The sequence below is a fragment of the Lipotes vexillifer genome, unplaced genomic scaffold (assembly GCF_000442215.2).
Source record: "Lipotes vexillifer unplaced genomic scaffold, Lipotes_vexillifer_v1.1 scaffold691, whole genome shotgun sequence".
Classification (NCBI taxonomy): domain Eukaryota; kingdom Metazoa; phylum Chordata; class Mammalia; order Artiodactyla; family Lipotidae; genus Lipotes; species Lipotes vexillifer.
In genome coordinates this window covers 2,572,584-2,598,029 of record NW_006788040.1, presented here as the reverse complement: position 1 = coordinate 2,598,029, position 25,446 = coordinate 2,572,584, and the positions used below count along the sequence as shown (strand labels likewise).

The following is a 25,446-nucleotide window of genomic DNA, read 5'->3' as shown; positions in this document are numbered from 1 at the left end:
AGGCCTCTCACTGTTGTGGCCTCTCCCGTTGCGGAGCACAGGCTCCGGACGTGCAGGCTCAGCGGCCATGGCTCACGGGCCCAGCCGCTCCGCGGCATGTGGGATCTTCCCGGACCGGGGCACAAACCCGTGTCCCCTGCATCGGCAGGCAGATTCTCAACCACTGCGCCACCAGGGAAGTCCAGTACACCAGATTTTAAAATTAGGGTTTCCAGTTTCTTAGTCTTTTGCTTAAATTATTGGATACCAGCCAAAAGACTTCCTAATTTATTAGTTTTGCTGATTTATTTTAACAGCTTCAACTATATGACAGTACAGAAATGAAGTTGTTTTTTTTCAGATTATTAATGAGTGCCAGGGTATGAAATCACCTCAGCATCCAGTGTTTCTCAATGTAGTCTCTTGGCATTTGGGGATGCAGTGGTTCTTCATTGTGCAGGACTTACCCACATGGTGCAGGCTGTTTGGTACCCCTGGCCTCACCCACAGCCTGCCATGGTGGGCCCCCAGATATTCTGACAACCCAAATTGCCCCTCTACATTTCTAGATGCCCTTGGGGGGCCTCCTCTCCCACATGCACACACTGAGACCCTTAAGGAAATGGGCTCCATTTCTCTCATCACATGCAGAGCTTGGCTCTAATATTTTCAGAGCCCTTGATTTTGCACTCTCCTTAGATGATATGACCTGGTATCAAGTTCCCTTTGGTGTACTCGCTTTGGAAATATGACGGCATCTTAAGGTAAAGTGAATTATATTCTACAGTAAAATAATTTTAGAGGGAGTGGCATATTTTGATTTTGTTATTTATAATATGAAGCGCTATGGTAATTGAGCTGTTTGGAATAATACTGATACCCTAGAAAATGGAGTATCACACCTTGGTATTCACTGGTTTATTTGATCTTCATAATAACCATCTGAGATAGATGAAAACTTGAGGCCAGGAGAGGTAGTAACTTTCCTAAGAGCATGAAACAGTGAAGTGGCAGAACCAAGAATAGGGAACTTCTAATTCTGGTCGCAGTGTCTTTCCATCATGAAGTACTGTCTCTAAGTAACTGGCATTTCTGGGTTATGAAAACTGGTAGAACAAGAGCAATGAAACAAATTGCAGCAAAGTCAAGAAGTGACAGGCTAGGGGGGTAGGCAGATTACTGAGGTAAAGTCAGCTGAGCATACAGCAGATGTGGAAGGGGTTTTTGATTGCTTCCTTGTTTATAACTTGTTTCATTCCATAAAGGATTTTGCTTAACTTATCAAATGATGATACACTAGAAATAGAAAATCAAGAAAATACAAATAAAAGTAGGAAACCAAGATTAAAGAAAAGAGCCTAAACATGCAGCCCATAAAGGCTAAAATATTTAGCTGTTAAACAGTTTCATATTCGAGTCAGAGCTTCCTGGTGACCAAAAGCAAAAACAGAAACACATAATTCTCCGTACCCAAAAGATAGGAGCATGGAATTCCTCAGAGGAAGGAAAACAGAATTCTGAAAGAAATCTCTCAAGAGAGGTTTTATATAAGGGAATTTGGTAACAAAATTTATACCTGTCAAAAAATTTTAACAGCAAAGATTATAATAGATTTCAGTGCGCTTTTTCCTACTGTCAAACTTGAATCAAAAACAAATCAACTAATTAGGGCATTAAGATTAAACCTCAATTCACTTAAGCCTATTCTGTGTGAGTCGAAGGTAATTTGGTTCAAGTTTATAGATTTTAGTGGTCTCACTTGATCCAGGGCTAGAATTTAGAACATCCAGAGGCGTGGATGACCCTAAAACCACTCATGAAATAAAAGTCTATTAATAGGTATCTCTCTTCTGACACAGAGTTTTTAGGACAGTTTGAAATTGTATGGTATGACAAGGCTTAGAGTATTGATATTGGAAGGCACATCCATCAGGATGTGTTAGGGTCTGGTGCAGTAACAACAGCCCACAAGTCTTAGTGGCCCAGAACAACAAAGTGTTGTGTTCATGCACAGCCTGCCACAGGTTCATGTAGCCCTCTGGGGCAACTCACTAATCCAGGCCTGCCGTGGCTCCATCTCCCTACAGCAGTGCCGTCTGGAGCACACAGCTTCCACAGTCAGTGGGGCAGGGGAGGAGGGTGTGGAGTATTGTATTCCAGCCCTTCAGTGCTCTGTCTGGAAGTAACATAGCACTTCTGCTCACATTTCATGGGGCAAAGCCAGACACTTGGCCATGCCTAACTTCTAATGAGTGGGAAAATGGACACCTGGATGTAGAAGAGAACCAGAGAACAGTGAGCATTAGTAAAGTCCATCTCAGAATGGGGAGAAAGGCAGGCCAAGCCAAGTGAGTGGGACGAGAAAGTCAGGCATCCAAGGCAGCGTGGGCGTGAGCAACAGGGCAAGGGGGCTGCTTCGTGGCTGGCACAGCGCAGGGGGAACGGGGCAGGGATGGCTGGGCTGGACCTGGATCCGGAAAGCTCGTAAATGCTGCTTTAATTGGCTTATTCTTTACACTACAGGCCAGAGGAACCCTCAGAAGGTGCTCCAGGGAGGTGGGACCCGTCCAGTGTCTAGAGGCTCAGCTCAAGGGAGGAGCAGAAGCAGCTATCTCTGCATTTCAGTGATTCTACCCCAGGGCTTGAAACAAAAGAAATGTTTGTTTCATATTGAAACTAACTCCCTGTAACATTCTCAGCATTGTTAACTTATGAGGGTGCCTCCCACCTCTTATTGTGAACCAGAATGAAAACCAGGCATACTTTGCCTTTTCCAAACAGTGACTAATGGCCAGGCTTGGCCAGGCAGGCCCAGCACATTTTTCACTCTGCTCTGGGCTTCGCACCAAGTTCCCTCACAGTGGCCTGGTCACAGCCGTTAGGGATGACTGTGCCTAGCACTTCCTACCTCATCATCCATCTCCAGAGCCCACTCTGCAGCCACCTTCTTTTTAATAGGTTTAATTATTACTTCCCCTACTTCATGGCACAATTAATCTTCCCCACTGCCTCAGGATTTACAGCCATACAGGCCCAGGGAATTACTGAGCTGTTCACCTGCAGTCTTGGTTTTTAACTATCCGAGGGAAGGTAGAAAGTGGGGCCATGTATGAAGGCAGTGAAGTATTTGTGAGCTCCAGTGGCTCCAGGCTGGCTTCTTGTCGCCTTCACTCAGCCCAGGCCTTTGGGGCGGTGGCAGGAGGGGACTACAGAGGAGCTGCCTCTGTCTCTGTTCCCCCTAAGGGAAGCCTTGAGGGCTGGGGGTGGAGCAGCTAGTGCCTCTCTCTTTCTCTTTCGACTGCATTTTATTAAGTTTGGTGATAAGATGAATAAGTTCTAGGGATCTAATGTACAGCATGGTGACTATAGTTAATAATGTTGTATTGTAAGAGAGTAGATCTTAAGCATTCTCACCACGAAAAGGTGATGGATGTGTTAATTGACTTGATTGTGGTAATCATTTCACAATGTATATGTATATCAAGTCACATTGTACACATTAAATGTATATAATTTTATTTGTCAGTTATACCTCAGTAAAGCTGGGGGGTGGTAGGACAGGTAGTTTCCAGTGAAATGTGTTTGTGGGAGGGAGAGGTGGCACGTGCAAGGATTTCTTCGGCTTTATTATAGCCACCTCCTCAGGATTGAGACAGAAGGGAAGGGCAGTTGGGATCTGGGACAGAAGTGCCACTGTACTCGCAATGTCACTGAAGACATCCTAAATTGCTGTTGAAGCAAAAGAAGATAACAGGCTCTTAACTTCACATACCCTTTGGAGGAACAGGAAGAGCCTGGTGGGTTTGGTAGAAAAAGTAGACAGATGTAATTAAGATAAATGAGGGCAGAAGAGACAGATGATGGCCCAAGAGTTCTCTGGAGGTGATGCCCACACCGACACTTACATCTGCTGCCTCCCCCTACATTCCAGAGTCTCTTAGGGTTTTCTGGTCTCTAATGTATACCTCTCTGCTCTAGAAACAAATTTAGCCAGCCCATCGGTCTGTTTTTACATAGCTGCCAGAGGGTTGGTTTGCCATGACAGTATACTAATGTTAATAAAGAAGTGGGTATAAAATCATGACCACCTTTCACTAGGAGGCATGCCAGCTTCATTACAGAAGGGGAGCAAGTGAAATAGCATGGACTCCTGAGTCAGAAGAACCAGGCTCCTGTATCAGTCCCACCACTTAGAGCCATATGGGCCTGATTAAGTTCTTGAACCCTATATTGACCTCGCAAGATTGTTTTGAGGAGTGAATGAGATCATCAAGTAGAGAGCCAGGCACAGGTTCTCAGGAAAAGCTTACCTACCAGGAAAATGCTTGTAGCTGAAATCATATGATAAGCAATTTTGGAATGATCATGACATTTAAAAATATCTATACCTTTGCTGTCTTCCACTGGCAAAAATAATGGAGACTCATCTCTGGGAACATAAATAGTCACCTGAAAATGAGTTAGTTAAGACATCCGGTTGGTTGTATTTATAACAGAGCACTATGCTCTTGTGCCTTTGTAGACATTTGTTTACTAACCAGATCTGTCCCTTCCTCCCCACCCCAAGCTTTGAGATATTTTAAGTACACTGTAGAGAACTCTTATGTGGAAACCTGAGAGGGAGAGAGAGGGTCCAGGGAACCTAGAGATGTCCAGAGTTGAAATAATGGGTCCCCAGGAGAAACTGGGGCCCCTTCTGGGGAGGGGGAGGATTGGGAGAAGCAGCTGAGAATATGCAGTGCTGCAGAATATTCTGTGGAGCAGGTTTTCTCAGCTGTTTTTACCATCCCTTCCCACTCTGCCTCTTTGATAGACAAAGTATCACCCTATCTTTTTTTTTTTTTTTTTGCGGTACGTGGGCCTCTCACTGTTGTGGCCTCTCCCGTTGTGGAGCACAGGCTCCGGACGCGCAGGCTCAGCGGCCATGGCTCACGGGCCCAGCCGCCCCGCGGCACGTGGGATCTTCCCGGACCGGGGCACGAACCCGTGTCCCCTGCATCGGCAGGCGGACTCTCAACCACTGCGCCACCAGGGAAGCCCAATATCACCCTATCTTTAAGATGATTTGAAATTAAAGACAAAACTAAATATCATGACAATAAACAAATCAGGGCAAAGGGACAAAGCGCTGTGTTGTTCTCTCTACACATGTCCTCCTCCCAGCCTGGAGAAGGATACGTGTGGAGTCTGGTATAGCTGTAGAGGCTGGTGACCAGCTGGTTTCTTTTTTTCTACTAAGGTCCCAAAGATGAAAAGTAAACTTAAACGTCCATATTGGGACTTACTTATGAGGGAGTTTCCTGATTCAAAAGGAGCAACAGACCTCTCTGCCTATCTCAATTATTTGATTTAACTTTTTATTATGGAAATTTTCAGACACGTACATATACACACAGAGAAAATAGTATAATGAATGCCCATGTGACAACAATCCCCAATTATCAACATTTTGCTAAAATCATTTCATCTATTTTCATAAACACAAACATATACTTACTTTTCGCCTCTGCTGGAGTATTTTTAAAGCAAATAGTAGACACTGTGTTGTTTCATCTGTAAGTAATTCCATAAGTATTCCTAGCAGATGAGAAGTTTTTAAAGTATAGCTACTGTCCTGTGTCACACCTAGTGAGACTAAATACAGTTCCTTTATGTCTTCTGCTTATCTTGAAAGCGGGTGGGCTGGTACAGCTGAAGGTCTGTGGGTCGAGAGTCCTTCTCTCTGCTCTGTCGCTAACTCACTTCCTCTCACTGGGCCAGGGTCATGTCATTTACAAAGTTAGGAGGACTCTTCCAGTTCCCAAAACTTGATATTTCCTTTGAGAATAGCTAGTGATTTGGCTAGAATGTAGCCAAACTCAACCTGTTTAAAAGCAGTGGGAAAGAATAGATGAGCTCTTAAAGCCCCATTTGGATCGTGTACTATTAATAATCAAAATAATAATATTTTCAGTAAATGAGAAGAATGCACACATCCTTTGTAGAAGTACAATGAGGCCCTACTTTTAGAGAATTTGCAAGAGAAAAGGCTGCCAGAATTCATTGCTAAGATGCTAACTATTCTAGTTTCAGTAGAGTTCTGTTAGGCTTGTCCTGTTCACACCTCCCTTGATCTTTGCTGGTAATGGTTAACAATAGAGACAAAATGTATTGAGCACTTACTATGTCCCAGGCACTTGTGCTAGCCTCTCATAAGCATGACTCCTTGGCCCTCACAACAGGTCTTTGCAGTAGCTCTTATTATTCCTATGGCAGTGACCATTCCTGATGCATAGGTGGAGGTTTACTGTGGGGATGGATGTATAAATCCATAAGCATGTGTCATTTCTCTACATGCCCTGTGAGAACTGGGCTTTGTGAGGATCTTCTGCCCCACTAATCTTCATTTAATTCCCCTCCCTGCAGCACGTTGTCACCTAGCATGCCCTCTGACAGGCCCTCTGTAAGTCTTCATCTGAGTGACAGCCCTGGAAAATCAAGCTGTGGTCTCGAAAGGGAAGGAGGATCTGCAGATTATCTCCTCAGCATGTGCAGTCACTCTCCTGGCAGCTCTCAGGGCCACTTTTATGTTGCCTCAACAAAGAGAAGAGCTGCCAAGAGTGTGTAATGTTCCGTTCAGAATTCTCCAGGCTGGCAGCGGCTGGGACAGAGCAGACACAGGGCAGAAGAAAAAATTCCCACCTCAGCCGGCCCATCTCCTCTACCCTTGCCTGTGTCTGGAAGTCTTTGTTTTGAGAATCTTCCTATGCTTCTTTAGAGACCCTTGGAAGTGTCAGCTGAGGGGGAAGGCGGGGGCGAAAGGGAGTGCGTGGGCAAACTGGCTGGGGGTCAGATCATTTTGCTGTAACCAGCAGGCAGTTTCTTTCACAAATCATTGAACCCTGGGTAGCCATTATCATCCCAACTGCTCCCTATTAACTAGCCAGACTCTTGAGGCCCTGAGAGCAAGAGAAATGGAATTACTTTTCCTTTGAACGCTCACTCTCTGAATACTGTTCATACTGTGTTTAGGAAGCATGCGATAGTTAGCAAAGCCTATTGATATACACTACTGTGTTTCTCATACCATTTCTTTGAGATGATTATAACCTGGCCTTATTAATAAGAAAACCAAAAACACCAAAACGTTTTCAATTAAAAAAGAAAAGAAAAGAAAACAAAGGCTCTGAGACAGAAACTTAGGGTCTCAAAGATACTCAGCTGAATGAGGTGGGAGCCAGGCTTGTAAAACAGGACTTCTGACTTAAAGTTCTGTGCCTTTTCCATTACAGTGTGCCTTCCAGATACTTAGCCAGCTTCCTATAGGATGGGGTACAAGTGGGGAGGATGGGGTGCTAGCCAGGTGACCTGTTTCTTTAGCAGTAGGGTGCATACAAAAAACCTGAGCTTCCTCAGTTTCCTTCTCTGAAGGTCCCACACTGCTTGCTTCCTCTTAACACCGCCTTAGCAACCAATCAGTGATCATATTGGCTTAAAAATCATTGCAGTGAAATCCGAAAGCTGTGGGGAAAAAAATCAATGTAAAGGCATTGCTAGGGGGGAAAGTGCTCAGAGGGATGTGTGGGCACTCATGCTGCCCTCCCCAGCTCTGGCTCTGTTCATGACTGTGCACTCATGGCGGGTCAGGTATCTTGCCCCTTATTTCTCCTTATGCAGAAGCTGAGGAGAGAGGGAAGAAATGATTCATTTCCTCTAAGGATACTTGGACATTTGAAACCTACAAGTTTTTTCTTTAGATAAAAGCCGTTTAGGGATACAGGCCACATTCAGGTCTTCAGAACTGAAATGTTTCTGTCACTAAGAGGGCTTCTTTCAGGTGATGCTAAGGTAGTGCCTTTTGGCACCTTAGAGTTTCTAACCTTGAGACAGGCTCTGAAAACCTGACCTTTCCAGCTAGGACGCCAGTGACATCTCCAGTCCTCAGGAATGTTGCTCTAATTAGAGCAGAGTTTCAAAAATTTGAGTAATTTTTAACCAAGTGTTGTGCATTCATCATAGAAAAACCATTTAAAACACAGATAAGCAAAATTTCACCACTCAAAGATCACTACTGTTACGTTTTTAAAAAATGTATGCTGTATGTATAAGTGTAAACATGTATGTATATACATATATCCTTTTGTTTTTATTAAGTGTACTGTTTGTGCCCATATAACCCCTTAATATATTATAATTTTTCCCATGTCAGTGTATAAACTTCTATTTCATCTTTTTTTTTTGCTTCACCATTTTTAATGGCACCATGTTATTCCGCATGATTTGCTTATTTTAAACTATGAAATATTTTACTCATAAAAGAAAATACACAGAAGAATTACCATAGTTTTTTTAATCTCTACCACCCCGAGAATTCCCTTCCCTAGAAGCATATAGTAATTTCAGTAACTAATATTTGAATTTCATGTTATAGTTTACAGTGCACTTGCACATACATTATTTCATTTGATCCTCATTACTATCCTCTAAGGTTGGTATCAAGATTATTATTTTCCTCAATTTATAGATGAACTAAAAAAAGCTCAAAGAGGCTAAATGATTTATCCAGTGCCCTAAATCCAGTTAATGTCATACAGATGGCTGGACCCAGAGCTCAGCACGACTCCTGGGGCAGGGCAGACCTCCACTGCAGGCAGGGGAGGAAGTCAGGACCAGAGGAGTGGCCCTGGCATGCTCCTCTCTCTCCTACGCCCCGCTCACTTCAGCTTTTATTATGTGTATTGACATTATATGTTTCACGACCGTCTCCCTTATGACCCTGTGTGCTTTCTGAGGGCAGACACGTGTCTTCATTTCTCTCCCTGTGTGCTGCCCTCCACAAGGCTTAGTACACAATAAATATTCAGTTAATATTTGTTGGGTCAGTGTGTAAGGAAATGAAGGAAGGAAGGAAGGAAGGAAGGAAAAGTGTAGAGATAAGCAATTTGCAGAGGCTGGATTTTGATAGCTTGCTTTCTCGGTGCCTCTATTTTCAGTTCAGACATTTTAGCAACCCATCTTGGTGTTTTTGAGTTCTTATACTTCTGCAGGTTTTGATCACCAGTGCAAAGTTCACACGTTGATGCACAGAAAAGCATGTTCAAAACCAAGGGTGAAGAGAAACCTGTTTGCATACTAGATCCCTCCGCCTTTTCTGTGCCTCCCCATCCCAGCCCCAACTGAAATGAACCAGGCTGTCCTTAAAGGCGCTTCCCAAGTTACTCTTATTATATCCCTCATTTGGAACTACTTTATATTTATGATATTTATGATATATCTCATTTTGAACTGCTTGTAAAAACAACAGCTTAGCTTAGCAGCTATAGCATAGTTTATGAGGACTGTTTGAAGTGCTGTTATTGTTGACTGTAAAAGCTAGATAGCAGAATTACAAGAAATTCTGGAACAAAATCATTCAAATCCTATCACCTAACAAGGCAACTGTTTTTATTTTTGCATAATACCCTCGAGGTCTTATCCATGTGCACACATTCATTTTCCAGTCATTGTCAGGGAGTGTGCAGCATTGTTTTCCGCTTTTTCCATTTAACATTATTGCAAGAACTCCTTTTTCCCCATTTTTCTGCATAGACTTCGTAATTATCTTTTTAATGACTGCATAATCCCCTGTTGAGTTGATATACCAAAATGTACTTATATAATCCCCAAGTTGTTTGCCATTGAAGATGTTTCTGATTTTCCACTAATCTGAAATGGTGCAGTGAAGATTGTTATGCATACAGCTTTTGCATTTGTCGTATGATTGTCTTAGAAGACATTCCCCTGAGCAGGATTGCAGGGTCTGAGCAGCACCGTGTGTGGTTCTTGCCATGCTGCTCCTCCAAAGGCTGTTCCCGTTCGTGTCCAGCAGTTGATGTGTTTACCAGCTTCAGGGCCACCTCATCAGTATAGGGTATTGTTTAAATTTTTTGTTTGCTAATTTAGTAGAAGTAAAATGGTACTTCAGGGTTGCTTTATTTTGCATTTCTTTGATTATTAAAAGAAATTAACATTTTCCCCTGTGGTTACTCTGTATTTCCTTGGATGTGAGTTGTCTGCTCACTTTTACTATTTTTGCCTATTTCAGTAAATTGGGGTCTTGATTTTTTTTTAAATGAAACAAGTGAAATCTTTATACATGATAGCTATTGAATTTTTTTTGTATAATTCATATATTTTCCAGTATTCTGTTTGCCTTTTAATTTTAGATATATATTTATAGTATAAAACTTATTATTTTTGTAACCAGATCTGTCAGTTTTTTTTTATTCCTGTTGCTTTGAAGCTTAGAAAGCTGTCCCCCCTCTGGAGAGCTGATAAATATTTAATTCTACCTTCTGTTATTTTAAATTCTTTAATTCATCTGGATCGTATTTGAGTATAAATCGAGTTGCAAATTACATTTTTTCTATATTGCTAATCAGTCATTTCAACCCTTTTCTATTGTTTTATTCTCTTTCTCAGGAATCATACACCAGATGAAAGGTGATTATGATACTGCACTGAAACTCCACAAGACCCACCTGTGCATCGCCCAGGAACTGAGTGATTACGCCGCCCAGGGCCGTGCCTACGGGAATATGGGCAATGCCTACAATGCTCTGGGCATGTACGACCAGGCTGTCAAGTACCACCGGCAGGAGCTGCAGATCTCCATGGAAGTGAATGACCGTGCCTCGCAGGCATCCACACACGGGAACCTTGCCGTGGCCTATCAGGCCCTGGGTGCCCACGACCGGGCCCTGCAGCACTATCAGAACCACCTGAACATCGCTCGGGAGCTGCGTGACATCCAGAGCGAGGCCCGGGCCCTCAGCAACCTGGGCAACTTCCATTGCTCTCGAGGGGAGTACATCCAGGCCGCCCCCTATTACGAACAGTACCTCCGGCTTGCTCCCGAGCTTCAAGACATGGAAGGAGAAGGGAAGGTCTGCCACAATCTTGGCTATGCCCATTACTGCCTTGGAAATTACCAGGAGGCGGTGAAGTACTATGAGCAGGATCTGGCCCTGGCCAAAGACCTCCATGACAAGTTGAGCCAAGCAAAAGCCTACTGCAACTTGGGCTTAGCATTCAAGGCTCTGCTGAATTTTAACAAAGCCGAAGAGTGTCAGAAGTACCTACTGTCCCTAGCCCAGTCCCTGAATAACTCCCAGGCTAAATTTCGAGCCCTGGGGAACCTGGGCGATATATTCATCTGTAAAAAAGATATCAGTGGTGCAATAAAATTCTATGAGCAGCAGCTGGGCTTGGCTCACCATGTAAAGGACAGAAGACTGGAGGCCAGTGCATATGCAGCCCTGGGCACTGCATACCGAATGATCCAGAAACAAGACAAGGCCTTGGGTTATCACACGCAGGAACTGGAGGTATATCAGGAGCTGAGCGACTTGCCGGGAGAGTGCAGAGCTCATGGGCACCTGGCAGCCGTCTACATGGCCCTTGGGAAATACACGATGGCATTCAAGTGTTATGAAGAGCAGCTGGATCTAGGGCAGAAGCTGAAAGATCCGAGTCTAGAAGCTCAGGTCTATGGCAACATGGGCATCACAAAGATGAACATGAATGTGATGGAAGAAGCCATCGGCTACTTCGAGCAGCAGCTGGCCATGCTGCAGCAGCTGAGTGGAAATGAGTCTGTGCTCGACAGGGGCCGGGCCTATGGCAACCTGGGGGATTGCTACGAGGCCCTGGGTGACTATGAGGAAGCTATAAAGTACTATGAACAATATTTATCTGTTGCCCAGAGTCTAAATCGCATGCAAGACCAAGCCAAGGCTTACCGGGGCCTGGGAAATGGACACAGGTAAAAATGACAGAGGACAAATGTGGTTGATAAACCTGCACAAAGAGCAGTTGTGAAAGTAATGGCCACTTAATGTCTGCATGGCAGCTTATTGACTACAAATCATTTCCATGCATATCTCATTTTGTTCCTCCAGTAATTCTGTGAAATTAGCAGGGTATATTTTTACCCTTATGTTATATAGGAAGAAACTAAGGCCCAGAGTTTATGTCCAAGATTACACAGCTTAAAAGGGACAGCTGAGGTTAAACCCAGGGCTCTCTGACTCCAAATGCACTACCTTTTTGACTACATCATAATGAGCAGAATAAAAGAGATAATAGGAATGGGAAAGATGAATGAATTGATCTAACTTATATTTTCTGAATGCCCCTCACATTATATGGATGTGTTCATTAATATAACACCTATACCCACCAGTTACTTGGACCCCATTTTGTTGCTTTTAGGGAAAGCCACCTCATAATAGGGGGAGTAAATAAACATATACGGTCATGCTAGCCACCTTGCATAGATATCTTGCTTAATATTTATAGCAATCCTGTATTAGTCTACATTTATTATCATCTGCTATGGGATGTGGCATTTATTAGCATCCAGAAACTGAAGCTCAGGAAAAGGAATTCATGTGTCCTACACAACTGGTTTGGTCTGCCGCCAGAATCCATGCTCTTCTCACTCTTATCGTGTCATCTCTTAGCAGCACAAAAAGATACACTGTTGGCCAAGGTGGTGCTTTCCTTCTGAACGTGGGCAACCCAAGAAGGTGTCTGTGTCTGCAGAATATACGGCCTCTCCAGATAGGCAGGGGATTAGAGCTCCTGGAGTGGAGGAAGGGCAAGGGTCAGATTAAATCATCACCCACAGAGTGCTCTGAGAAGCTAAGGGTGAAAGATTTATAGCCCTTGTAAAGTGATTTCAAAAACATAGTCTAAGCAGTAGTGGAAATTGGGAGGCCCAAAGAACCAAACAGTTCACTTGCTATCATTGTGCCTATTAATATATTTTATGTTTCCTCTGGGGTATATATCCCATTGAATCTCAAGCTCTTGGGAAGGTCACTAAGGGATGACTTTTGAATTGCTTTCCAGATTATGAAATTCCCCTGCATCTCACTCTAAGGGCACATGATAGATTTTAGCTAGAAGAGAAGTTAAGAGCTTCTATAGTAAGTGACAGTGACAAATGCTTTTCATTTTCTCAGGGGCTTTAGCATGTCTGCACCTGCACAAAATAATATCATTGCTTTTCTGTCTACATCCCCCACAGGGCAATGGGGAGCTTGCAGCAAGCCCTTGTGTGCTTTGAAAAGAGGCTCGTGGTTGCCCATGAGCTCGGGGAGGCCTTTAATAAAGCCCAGGCCTATGGAGAGCTGGGAAGTCTGCACAGCCAATTAGGGAATTACGAACAAGCCATTTCCTGCCTTGAACGCCAGCTGAACATTGCTAGAGAGATGAAAGACCGAGCTCTGGAAAGTGATGCTGCCTGTGGCCTGGGGGGTGTTTACCAGCAGATGGGGGAATACGATACAGCCCTGCAGTACCACCAGCTGGATCTGCAGATAGCAGAGGAAACCAACAACCCCACATGTCAGGGACGGGCCTATGGGAACCTGGGCCTGACCTACGAGTCCCTGGGCACCTTTGAGAGGGCCGTGGTCTATCAAGAACAGCACTTGAGCATCGCTGCACAGATGAACGACTTGGTGGCCAAGACAGTGTCTTATAGTAGCCTTGGAAGGACCCATCATGCTTTGCAGAACTATTCCCAGGCAGTCATGTACTTGCAGGAAGGTAAGTGAAAAGGTCTGTTGCGGCTTCTCTGTCTACCCTGAGACTGAGCTCACAGTCTGCTCAGAAGGAGGTGTGCACGGTGTGAGTGGCCACCTCTGCATGGAGTGAGGATTGCAGAGGCCACATCATCAGTTCAACTCCAAAACCATGGTGTCCCCCACTGGGCGTTCCTTAGTGGTACAAAGGCTTTCCACTGTCCAGGATGCATTACCCAGCTTGTCTCGCTCTGCTTGCCAGCTGTCCAAGGAGCTGACACGCTCCTTGCTTTTCAGAGCCCCCTACTGAGTAAAAAACACATTCTACACAAGGTCCAGTTAGATCTAATAGTGTACAAGTTAAGGGCCTGAATCAGAGGAAAAATGCGCAGCTGTTCCGGGCCCATTGTCCCTTTAGAAAATAAGCTGTATCAAAGCTGTGTAGAAGTCCATTTCAATGTGGCAGCCGGGCTCTAATCCAGAAGCACCCGTCTGAGGGTCGCTCAAGCCATCAGCCAGGTTTCCCGGTGCTGGTTACCCACGGTGCTGGGCTGGTGCCACGGTAGGCTTATTTCAGGCAGGCCCAGAAAGTGACTGCTTCCCTCCCTCCCCTCTTTTTCACCCCCTCCCCCCACCCCCTCTCCTCTCCGGCAGGCTCCAGGCAGTTACCTGCGCACAGTCAGGCCTTGGACGCTTCCTTGCTCGCCAAGCAGGAGCCCCACAGCAGTGTGTTTGCCCTCCACCCCTTTGGAACCCTCCTCTGGAAAGCACTTCCTCTCACACGGGCACATGGCATCCTGTCATCCTGGGAGGGAAAAACAGCAGATACGGTGTTCTTGGCTCACTAGTAAAAGGAAATTTTGCTGATTTCAAGCAAAAACTGTCATTTATAGTTTCCAAAAAGTTTTAGCATATATAGTTTATCTAATTGGATTTCATTCTCATAGTAACCATGAGAGTTGTATCTTTTTATTCCCATTGGCAGCTAAGTGACCTGAGACTCAGAGACTACAGTGGCTTGATCCTGACCATGCGGTCAGTCAGTGGTGGCATGGGGCTCAGCCCAGGTTTCCTGACCTCAGGAACCACACAAGACCTTGTATGCAGTTCTTTCAACCTCCCAAGAACAGAGCAGGGCTGGGGCAGTCATGTCCACAATTACTTCTGATCCCCAGCTGGGAGCTGGGAGAGAGGGAAGCAGCACACGAAGTGGAGAATGGGCCAGGGGCTGATGGTCGCTGTGGTCCTCTGCACAGACCAGGCTTGCTCTGGCCTGCAGGCTGAGAGATTACTGAGAGGCTAGAAGCCACCTGCCAGACATGATTTGGCTCCCACTGAGTGGGAGCTCTGCCTCAGTGCATTAAATATGAGAGGTGGCTTTTGGTTTCCTGAAACTAGACTGGTAAAACTAACAGACTGGGGGCGATTTTCAATTGAATATGTGAAAACTATTAAATTCAGACCCAGTGTATGACCACCTTTCAACTGTGTTCTTTGGTACTTCCTGAAATGTTATTTTCACGAAGCAGCTGCTTTGCCTGAGATATTGTAGCATAATTCTATATTTATGGACAACTGTTTATTTTTATTGTTGTAATTTTAAGTCTTGCAGAGATCTAAATTCTTATCGCGCCATCTCCACAGTGTCTTTTTCGTGGATGTGCTCTACCAGAGAGCCTGGTGTACCTCGTGGACCTGACCAGATGCCTCTTCGCATGAGTTGTTTCAGGTGCAGGACACCTGGAAGGCCCTTTCTGAGTGCTCTGAGTTGGGTCTGCAGCCTCTTGAAGTCAGGGGACAGTTCGGTTGGAAACCACTTCGGTACTCTCTCTCCCTCCTGGCTTTCAGACAGGCCCGTGTACTAGCATCCCCCTGCCCACATGCAATAGAATCTCACAGGCAGGCCTGGTCAGAGCCTTTGGAACAAGCTCTCTACGTGATTTGTATGGTTACCCGTGATAAAAACCACTGGTCTCATCCAGCTTTTTTTCTTTTTGCAACTGAAGAAAGGGAGGCTGGAGCAATTTAGTGACTTACCTGGAGTCATGTAACTAGTTTCTGGCCAACTAGGCTCCAGGAGGGCTGGATGGGTGGGTCAGATTCCTAAGAGGCAGAAGCAGGTAGAAACTGGGGAAGGACAGATACCATGTCTGTCCAGTGGGCTTTTAGCTCTTCATTGTTGAACTTCTGACTATGGGCCAGGGAGTGTCCTACACACTGGGGATCCAGCAGGGAGCAAAGTCAAGTCCCTCCTTGCACAGAACATACCTTCTGGAGGAGCTGCCTCAATGACTTTTACTTCCAACTCAGAGGCCCAGGCCTAGCAGGGAGAGCTATATTGCTGAATGAATATGGGTAGCTTTTTGAAGGTTAAAACAACCGGTCTCCTCCTAGTTTTCACCCAAGAACCATTTCTTTTATTTCTGTTCCTACTCTATGAAGTATTTTAAAATGTGAATAATTTGCAAATACATATTGTTTTTGTTACCCTGTGACATGATTTAAATTTAAAATGCTGTTTCTAAGTTTTCTGAGTTATGTGCATTTTGAGATGCATGATATTTTATGAGTTTGAACCTGAGTATCACTTTTATTAGCCTCTCAACTGACTCAATTCCTTTTCGAAAGTCTGAAATTGTGTGGGCCCAGCGTGCTCAGAGACAGGCTCCCATGCACCCTGAATTAGATTAGAAAGAAGAAGTCCTTCCTTGGTGTGTGCAGTTGTAGTTTGGGAGCTTTCCTGCTGTCTCGGCACAAGCTAACTCCTATGTACAGAGAGCAGGATAATGAGGGCAAAGTGATGCTGAGAACTGCTTAGTGGCCAATACAGTAAATGGTTGCCTTCAGATTTGACTCCCACAAAGCCCTGGAGGTTGCTGATGTCCTGAAATCCAGAAGCTTCCTGTGAGTAAGTGACCCCAAACTGCAGGTGCCTATCTGAAGGCCATTAGAATGAGAACAATCTCATTTAAAGCTTTCAACTCATAATAGCTCTTGCTCTGCAACCCCGCTGAAGCACATCAAAGTCTCAGCCTTAAAGGAAAGGCAGATTGGATGCGAAATGCCTCAGTGGCCTCAGTAACAGAAGGCAGGGTCAGGCGGTGTGAGCATTCTGCTTCCAGGAGGACATCTGATGTGTCTCTCGTCAACACTGATTGGATGCTGTGCACATGTGATAGGAAAGAGTAGTAGCTGGGCTTCTGTGCTTGACTGTGGAACTTTCAAGAAAGACTTTTGCCAGCCAGAGAATTGGGTTGGGTAAACTTATAGGCCAGGAGTTTTCATTTGCAAAGCTAGGGATTTGACAGCTGGGAGGGCTGCCAGTTAGGTTCCATTTGTTTCAGTGTTTCTGCCTGCCCTGCAAACCTGTCTCCTGCTGATAGCCATCACCTGAGCTCTTGCTGGGGCAACTTGGAGTGACCTGGAAAGGTCAGAATTTGAAAAGAATGCTTACTCTGCCCTGGCTGATTCTGCTTTTGTCCTGCATTTTAACTAGCTGCGTTGCTAACACTCTTCATATACACCTGAGCCAGAGTTACCCTCCAGAACTCCTTGGCAGGATGGAATTGTCTTTTATGTGTCCTCAAAATTTCTCTATCTGAATTCAGGTTTAAGGTTAGCAGAGCAGCTGGGCCGAAGAGAAGATGAAGCCAAAATTCGCCATGGTCTTGGCCTCTCCCTTTGGGCGAGTGGGAACCTGGAGGAAGCCCAACATCAGGTGAGCAGGAGAACCCTGTGCCGAGTGGATTTTGTTTCTAGAAGCATGGAAGACCTTGGGATTACTATCCTAGTAGTGATGACGTTTGCCAGAGGGTGTTGACCTGTGCTCTTGGGTTTGACATACAAGATTTCCAGCCTGTATCAGCCCAGAAGTGTTGAACCATAGTAAGGACTCTTACTCACTTGTATGATAGATTTTTCAATAATTTCTTTGGAATTCTTGTATTATGTGCTATTGTTCCTCATTAAACCTTAATATGAAATTATATACATTTTATGACAGAAGTAAATAATCCAAGAATTCATAATTACTGGATTTACTGTCTTTGTAGGTTTCTAGTTATATCACTAGATGCTTCTCTCCCCTCTTCCTCTCCCTCCCTTCCCTCGCTCTCTCTCTCTCTCTCACACACACACACACACACACACAAAGTTCATGTTTCTGCGTGCACACAAATAGTTGAGAAGCCTGCTCTGTGCTGGCTCTGCAAATTAGAAAGATCCCTGGAATTATGGGTTCCTCTGTCAGGTTGGAGGCATTGTGAGATGGCATCTAAAATCACACACTCAACTGCTTAGGCAGCGCTTGCTGTGGAGGGTGCTGTGCTAGCAAAGGGGGCCAAGGATTGGTGAACCCAGGCTCCTGTTGTAGGTGCTCACAGGGAGTGAGGACATGATATGCTTGAACTTGTGCCACAGCATCCTGGGATGTTATGACGTTTTACAATTTAAAGAATTAATTCTCTAGTTTTCTGGTTTCAAAAATTAAAGTTTCTACTGATATAGTGATTTATAGTTTTCAAAGTACTTTTACTGACTGGATTTATTCCTTAATAACCCTGTGAGGTAGAGTGATAACCATCCCTTTACAGAGAAAAAACTGAGGTTCCGAATCTTACCAAAAGTCACCCAGCAAATTAGTGGCAGGGTTGGGAATACATTCCTCTCTCCTAGTCTAAGTCCCTTAGTCTTAGAATTCTATTCTTTAAATTTGCATGAATTAAAAATTTGATACTGTTTCCACATATAAATATCAGAGAAAGGCCTTGTCCCATTGACCTTGTGGTCCCCTTAGAGCAGCAGGACAGTGTCTCCTTAGTGTCGTGTGTCTGGTCCCAGGGTGTGCCTGTGAGTGGACGTGGCTCCCTGGAGCACTGCTGTGCAGAGCAGCATCTGGTTCAGCTGAACTGCCTGCAAGAAGCCTCCCTCCTGAGAGCACGGCTGCCATCAGGGTTTCCCCCCAGCCTCAGGCGTCTCCAGCCTGGCTCCCCTTCACCTGCTCCAGTTCCAGCCCTTCTGTACTGTGAGGCGTTGGGGTGGTGAATTACTTGATGACAAGAGGAGAGGCTTTTTGTTTGTTTTAATCAAAATCAGCACTTGATCGCGTTCATAGCTGATTTTTTTCCACAAGTTTCAGACTATGAGTCTATAACCCCTGTCTTTTAGATCCCCTTGTCTGTCAAAAATTGATTACACAAACTATAATTTACTGAGTAGGATCTAATTGATGCCTTTTCAGGTCCACAAAGACCTACCTGGAAAAAAAGATTCATCCTTTCAAATCTCTTAAAACAATTTTTCTGTTGTGTACCAAGATGTGAGCAAAACTTGTCCCTAGTCGGTGAATGGCTAGACAGTGGTTTCTGGAAAACAGATAACGTTCTTTTCCCTTCCTTGCAGCTCTATAGAGCATCAGCCTTGTTTGAAACGATCCGACACGAGGTGCAGCTGAGCACGGACTACAAGCTCTCCCTCTTTGACCTGCAGACATCCTCCTACCAGGCCTTGCAGCGAGTGCTCGTCAGCCTCGGTGAGAGCAGCGGGGGTTCCCACCTTGTGTGCGTGCACCCCTGTGTCTGAGTCATTTAGTGAGTGCTGTGATGAAATATGATTTGTTGTCACGGCAGACTGAACCCACAACCACAACGCAGCCATTGAACATTCGTTCATTCAAGCAACGAATATTTGTGTGTGCCGAGTGCCAGTCAAGAAGTCCCGGTTCCTGACCTCTAGAAGCTCTTCGCCTATCAGGAGACAGAAGTCGGGAGCCCAGGAGGGTGTGATTGGCACTAGAGTAAAAGGGACTCGGGTGCTGTGGGAACGAAGTGGCTTGGCAGGCAGATCCAGGAGCCAGAGAAGGTGTCCTGGAGACAGGGATGCTTGAAGCAGGTGCTCCCACCAGGTTCCCTCTGCCCATTAGTACCTGGGGGCAGGTAGCTGAGAAGACACGGGTCTCTTCCCTATTTTACTGCCATACATCTTTTAATGTTGCTGTCTAATAAATGTTTGTACTGTCTGCCCCAAGGCTGTGACATAGTCAGTGACAACACTCCCAGGCCTGTGGGCTGCATTGCACTGGGACAGTATCCACCTTCCCTTACCTGGGCCTTAACTGTTTCAGCCACCCTATTCCAGCAACCCCGTCCTCTCCCTCTCCTCTGGCCTGTCCATCTCTGCAGACCATTTTCCCCAACCCAGAACTTGGGTTAAGGAGGTATTCATTGGAATTAACAATGTCTTTGAAGTTGGATGCTGAGGCCTTATCAATAACCTGTCCTTTGCTTTATGGGTATGAATACTCAAACTTCCCCTTGAAAAATGTATCTATTAACTGTGCTCATTGCCTGCTATTACAGTTTATTATCTACTATAATCATAGTGTTAAGTCTGTCTAGCACTTTGGGGCCAATTTTCCAATGTGTACAGAAATTGTCCCTGCTGTTCCAGTTAATAACTTAATAGGGTAAAAGAAGACATTTGTATACACACATACAAATCCCCGCTTTCTACTGATACTCAGACTGTAGGAAGCAGGGCATCCTTGAAGGGCTTTGGGCCTGCAGCATCTGGTCTCCTGCCTCTGCCTGCCCTCTCTTTGGACCTTGGTTCTAGCAACTCTTCCATTTGTATATTTATGATGCAAGCAGATCCTTTGCATTGTGTTCCTTCTAATAATCCTAACTTGAAAGGATGTTGCTTTATCTTTTGTGCTCTCATATTTGAGCATTAGCTTTTAAACTAGATAACAGGCTAGTTTCTTAGATGCAGTGGGGTTAGAGGTTGGATCCAAAGACTGAGGAAAAGCTTGAAAGGGAGAAGCAGTTTCAAAGAATTAGAGACCAGAGGTTTGAACCCTTTGCCCACGGGAATGAGAAGAGACGAGAAGCAAGTGTGTGGGAGCCCAGAATGGAATGAGGTATCAGCTCTAGTGATTATAATGTCACTTGTTATATATACTGTGCTTTGAATAATGCCTACCAGCCACCTCCACATATAGGGCCTCGTTTAGTCTTTGAGATAGGCAAGACAGCTATCGGGATTCCCTGTTTTCAGTAAACAGGGGAAAGGCACACTGAGCAGATGGACCAGCATGTGTGAGGGCACAGAGGTATAATTTGGTGGGAAATGTGGAAACAGGGCTGGGCAATGTGATGCACGGAGGGGCTGCATCGAGGAGAAATAGAAAGATGGTCAAGAGCCATGTCCTAGAGGGCTCATCTGCCAAGGCCAAATCAGAATCCAAGCTGAGCAGGGAAGTGAGAGGGTAACCAGAGTGCAGGACATCAGGTCCAAAGAGCCAAGTGAATGGGGTCAGAAGCCAGGAGGCCGGGGAGTAACTCTGGATGTGGGGGGAGAGTGGGCAGGGCTGAGGATGGCTGCTCTGAACAGTCAGCTTTCCTGTGGTGTGGCTGCCAGACAGGGAAGCCTGGTGGCTTACGGTGGTGTGGAATCTGAAAATGTGGGGTTTGAGTAGAGTGGTCACTGCACCCGTCATCTGAGGCAGGGGGTTGAATTTGAAACAGTCTCATTGAGAGTCTGCCACACGTTGGCGTGGAGAGGCAGTGGGGTTTCTGCCTGCCCGGGGTCTCTGTACCTGATAACCCTCTCTGATAAGCATACTCTCCGTGGACTCCCAGCCTATCCCTTTGTCTCCTAGGCCATCATGATGAAGCCCTGGCCGTGGCAGAAAGAGGACGGACAAGGGCGTTTGCAGATCTCCTGGTAGAACGGCAGACAGGACAGCAGGACTCCGACCCCTACTCCCCAGTCACTATTGATCAGATCTTAGAGATGGTTAATGGCCAGAGGGGACTAGTGCTTTACTATTCCCTGGCTGCGGGCTACCTGTACAGCTGGCTGCTTGCTCCTGGGGCAGGTAAGATCTCTTTCTGTGAGAACAGGGCAATTAAGACACTAGGTTGTGAAAGTCTAGTGAATAGAGGTGGGAGAGGTGCATTACCATAGATCAGATCAAGGAGCTAATGTCGGCTTTCAGCAAATCTTCTGCCACTAGTCCGTGGTGGGGCATTCAATTAATAAGACAGCCCAACTTTCTCATTCCCCCAAGAAATCACGGCTCCTCGCTGGTGAATGTGGAAGCATTTATCAAGGACGACTAAGAGCAGGAGGATTAATTACCAGCAGCCCTATTTTTAGGCAGCTGTTGTTCATTAGCTAATAAAGTAATAAGTCCGAATGAGTTCTTTCTAGATATGATTTAATAATCGTGACCCTTTGTCATGGTACAGTTAAAGAGACTAAAATGATAATGGCAACTCTGTCACAGTATATAAATGAAGTCTTATGCTTGAAATTTCTGAGTTTAGCAAAACGCATTTTTAACCAGTTCATTTGTAAATCTATTTCAGAAGTAAAAATCCCCTTTGATTAAATCAGGATTAAATGTTCAGGCTTTAACAGTTTCACTAAATACAGAACCACTGATTAGCTGTTAGGGCCATATTTTTTGCATAACAAAATGCTGATGGTTTTACCATGCTGGAGACACACCAGATCCAATTAGAGTTTATTGACTGGGGAAGTGGATCTTATAATTGGGAATCTTGAAGAATGGGCTTCTTGAATATCTGTAAGCCAATTTCAAAAAGTTCAACTGCCAAGGAGAACTGACAAGATTTTCTTGATTACGTTTCTGTCCCTTTGATTTAAAAAGAAAATGATGGCTGGATGACAGCTCTGAGATGCTTCCTGGGTTCTGATTACATTCTGAGAACGCCTGTATGTTCTATGCTTCAGCCTCACCTTTTTTTTTTTTCCGCGATACGCGGGCCTCTCACTGCTGTGGCCTCTCCCGTTGCGGAGCACAGGCTTTGGACTCGCAGGCTCAGCGGCCATGGCTCACGGGCCTAGCCGCTCCGTGGCATGTGGGATCCTCCCGGACTGGGGCACGAACCCGTGTCCCCTGCATTGGCAGGCGGACTCTCAACCACTGCACCACCAGGGAAGCCCCGACCTCACTTTTTATAATTTTACCCTTAATTCCATGTTTTTTATGGGCTTTCCATAAAGAACATTCTTGCCTCTGACCTTTTTATGCTAAAGGTTTTAAGTTGTGGTGTTCATGGTGACTTGGTGAGAGTTGTGCACTGTGGGATGAATCCCTGTGTATCCCAGCCCCCGGAGGGCCCTGATGCTCAGGAGGACACAGCTGATGATGGAGGCGTTGAGCTCTTTCTCTCGTGGTTGTTATGTTTTGGGAACATGATTTGACAGGTGGTATATCCAAATCCCTGTAACAATGAGCCATGTATAATGAGGTTCCTATTGTTTCTCTTTCTCTTTGCTCTTAATGAGACTCTGAAGCTTTCACCAGGGCTTTAATCCAATCAGAGAGGACCAGCATTTTCCAGGGCTGACACACCTCATCACCATTTGAGAATATGTCCTGTGTTTATTGCTAGAAAACCACTGCGGATTGCCTCAGTTTCATACAGCTATCATTTTTTGCTCCTTTATTCCATTAATGGCCATTGACCAGTTGGTCTTATTTAAAGATGGTTTAAAATGTTTTTATCTGGCCTTTACACTACATATTTATTTTGATTTGCTTTTGTGAAACGAAAGGTCTTTGAGTAACACAGTTTCCATTTGGCTAGCTATATTTTTTGTCAGGAGTTCAGTTTCTGGGGAGAATACACCTTGGCATGCTCATGCACTATTCCTGAAAGGAAACTTTCCCTGTTTGGTGCTTCTGAGAAGCATCTATTTTGAAATACGTGAAATGATGTGAACTAATCATCATTCCAGGAGCTTCTGAATATATATCGTCAAAATCAAAAGCCCTGTCTTGAATTCCCTGTTTTCAAGCACCAAACCTTCTGGTGAAAGCTGTAAAAAGCGACTGACCAGACTTCTGAAAGCCCTCTCGACACCTTGGATTTCAGGATTTCTTCACATGGTTTGGAGGACAACATGCTTGTCAAAGAGGTCACATAGCATTGACCTTGCTGCCCACTGTCCTCCGCCTTCCCTTCCCCCACCCCAATCATGTATAATGTTGGCTGTGCCTGTGCCTGTCTTGTTTCAGGGATTCTGAAGTTTCACGAACACTACCTGGGAGACAACACGGTGGAAAACTCCAGTGACTTCCAGGCTGGCAGCAGCACAGCCCTTCCAACAGCCACCAGCTCAGCCCTAGAGCAGCACATCGCCAGCGTCCGGGAGGCCCTGGGTGTGGAATCTTACTACTCAAGGCAAGTAGTGCGGTGCTCCCAATCCCACCTTCAGATATGATCTCAGGGGTTTTTGTTTGTTTTCTCTTTTGTAAACGTCCTACTTGAGCTAATGGAAGAAATCTTCTACAATTCACACATTGTGCTCAGTCTATTCACAGTTGCTGCAGCAGAAACAAATACATGTCTCTGGAGTGCAAACCCCTCAGCAGGATGTCTTTATTATTTTTGGTAATTTCCTTTCAGACAAGGAAGGGCCTTATCAGACATGCCCATTTTCTAAGATGGGTTTGTAGAAAGTTTAAACATAAACACGACTTCGAATTTAACATATTAGCTAATTAAAATTGAGATGCTTTTTTGGTTATAAACAGATTCATGATGAGTTGGTTTGTACTATAGTTGAACGCCTGTTTGAGAATGTATTACCAGTGACAGGATCTGTGCGTTGAGGGGCTGAGGTGAAGGAAGTTGAACTCCCAATATCGAGGATGGGGAGGAAAAGTGCTTTTTTGCAAATATTTTAAAAGTTATATACTCATGGAAATGTCTTATCGTGATTGGCTATTTTATATATAGAAAATAATTTACACAAGGACCCTGCTTCTGTGAAAATGGAAAGAAGAGAGTCCCTTAGAGCTGGGTCACAACCAGATTTCCCAGGCATCTCAGTCCCCCATCTTGTGATTAACAAATGTTGAGAAGATCCGTGTCAGAAAATCTGCTGTGTGAACTGGAGTCAGGTCCCAAGGACATCTGCTTTTCTCTTGAGTGATTTCTTTTGTAATCATGAAAATCCTAAGATATCGCTGTGATTTCTTTAGAGATGCTTAACTCAGACTCCCCGAGTGTGTGGTAGTCATTGCCAGCAGCTGGACTGATCTTTGGGTGTTTATGAAGTCTGAGACGAGCTCTTAGATGAAAAGTAACCATTCAGTAATGGAATGTCAAGGCAGGAAGGGGCTCTGGTGGTCATCTAGGCCAACTCCTTTATTCGGCACCGAAATGGGACTTGCCGACAGTGAGTTAGTGTCAGAGCTGGGATCAAAACAATCTAGATCTCACCCAGCCTCCCGGGCCGGTGCTTGTTCTGCTTTTAATTATCAAAATTAATATCATACTTGAGACAATAGCCAAAGCATGTAAGAATGTCATCTCTAGCTTCTGTTTTTATGAAGTATGAACAGGCGCCAGCCACATGCACACACTGTTGTTCTATTTCTCCCACGGCTGCCGTGCGTCCTGGAGCATCCCTGTCCTTAACACTGGGTAATGGTGTGGTGTTCATAGGGGGTTCACAGTGTGGGAACCTCACGAACTTGGAAAGTAAGGCTACTCCCTGAGATTGAATTATAAATGACATAAAATAGTTTAGGCCAGGGGTGCACAGAACTGCTTCAGCAGACAGAAAGGCGCTTAGGCTAGTCTGACTAATCTGTAACCTGATCAAAGGTATTGCATATCCAAAGCGAGTGTTAGAGGGGAGGGGATGGCCAGCAGTAGAAACACAAAAAAAAGGGAGCAAAAGCAGGGCAAACTTTAGCAGTGCCCATTTCTGACACTGTGAAAAGGGGGAGAGAATCTTGGCTAAGGGACTCCAAGTCCCATTGGAAGGCTGTTCTTGTGGTGGACTTTGCTGTCATTATGCTCTCATCCTTCCTGCCTTCCCTCCCTTCTACAAATATTTGAGTGCCTGCTATATGCTGTGTCTACTAGAGATGGGG

At 45.0% G+C, this 25,446-nt stretch overlaps 1 protein-coding gene across 1 annotated transcript in view; it reads left to right on the top strand.

Annotated features, from left to right (window-relative positions):
• Positions 1 to 25,446, top strand: part of TTC28 (tetratricopeptide repeat domain 28) — a 173,770-nt gene that overhangs the window by 48,462 nt on the left and 99,862 nt on the right. Inside the window, 6 exon segments of the mRNA XM_007472219.1 lie at positions 10,420 to 11,761; positions 13,031 to 13,554; positions 17,138 to 17,247; positions 18,930 to 19,059; positions 21,187 to 21,405; positions 23,578 to 23,743. Coding sequence (XP_007472281.1) covers positions 10,420 to 11,761; positions 13,031 to 13,554; positions 17,138 to 17,247; positions 18,930 to 19,059; positions 21,187 to 21,405; positions 23,578 to 23,743 — 2,491 coding nt within the window.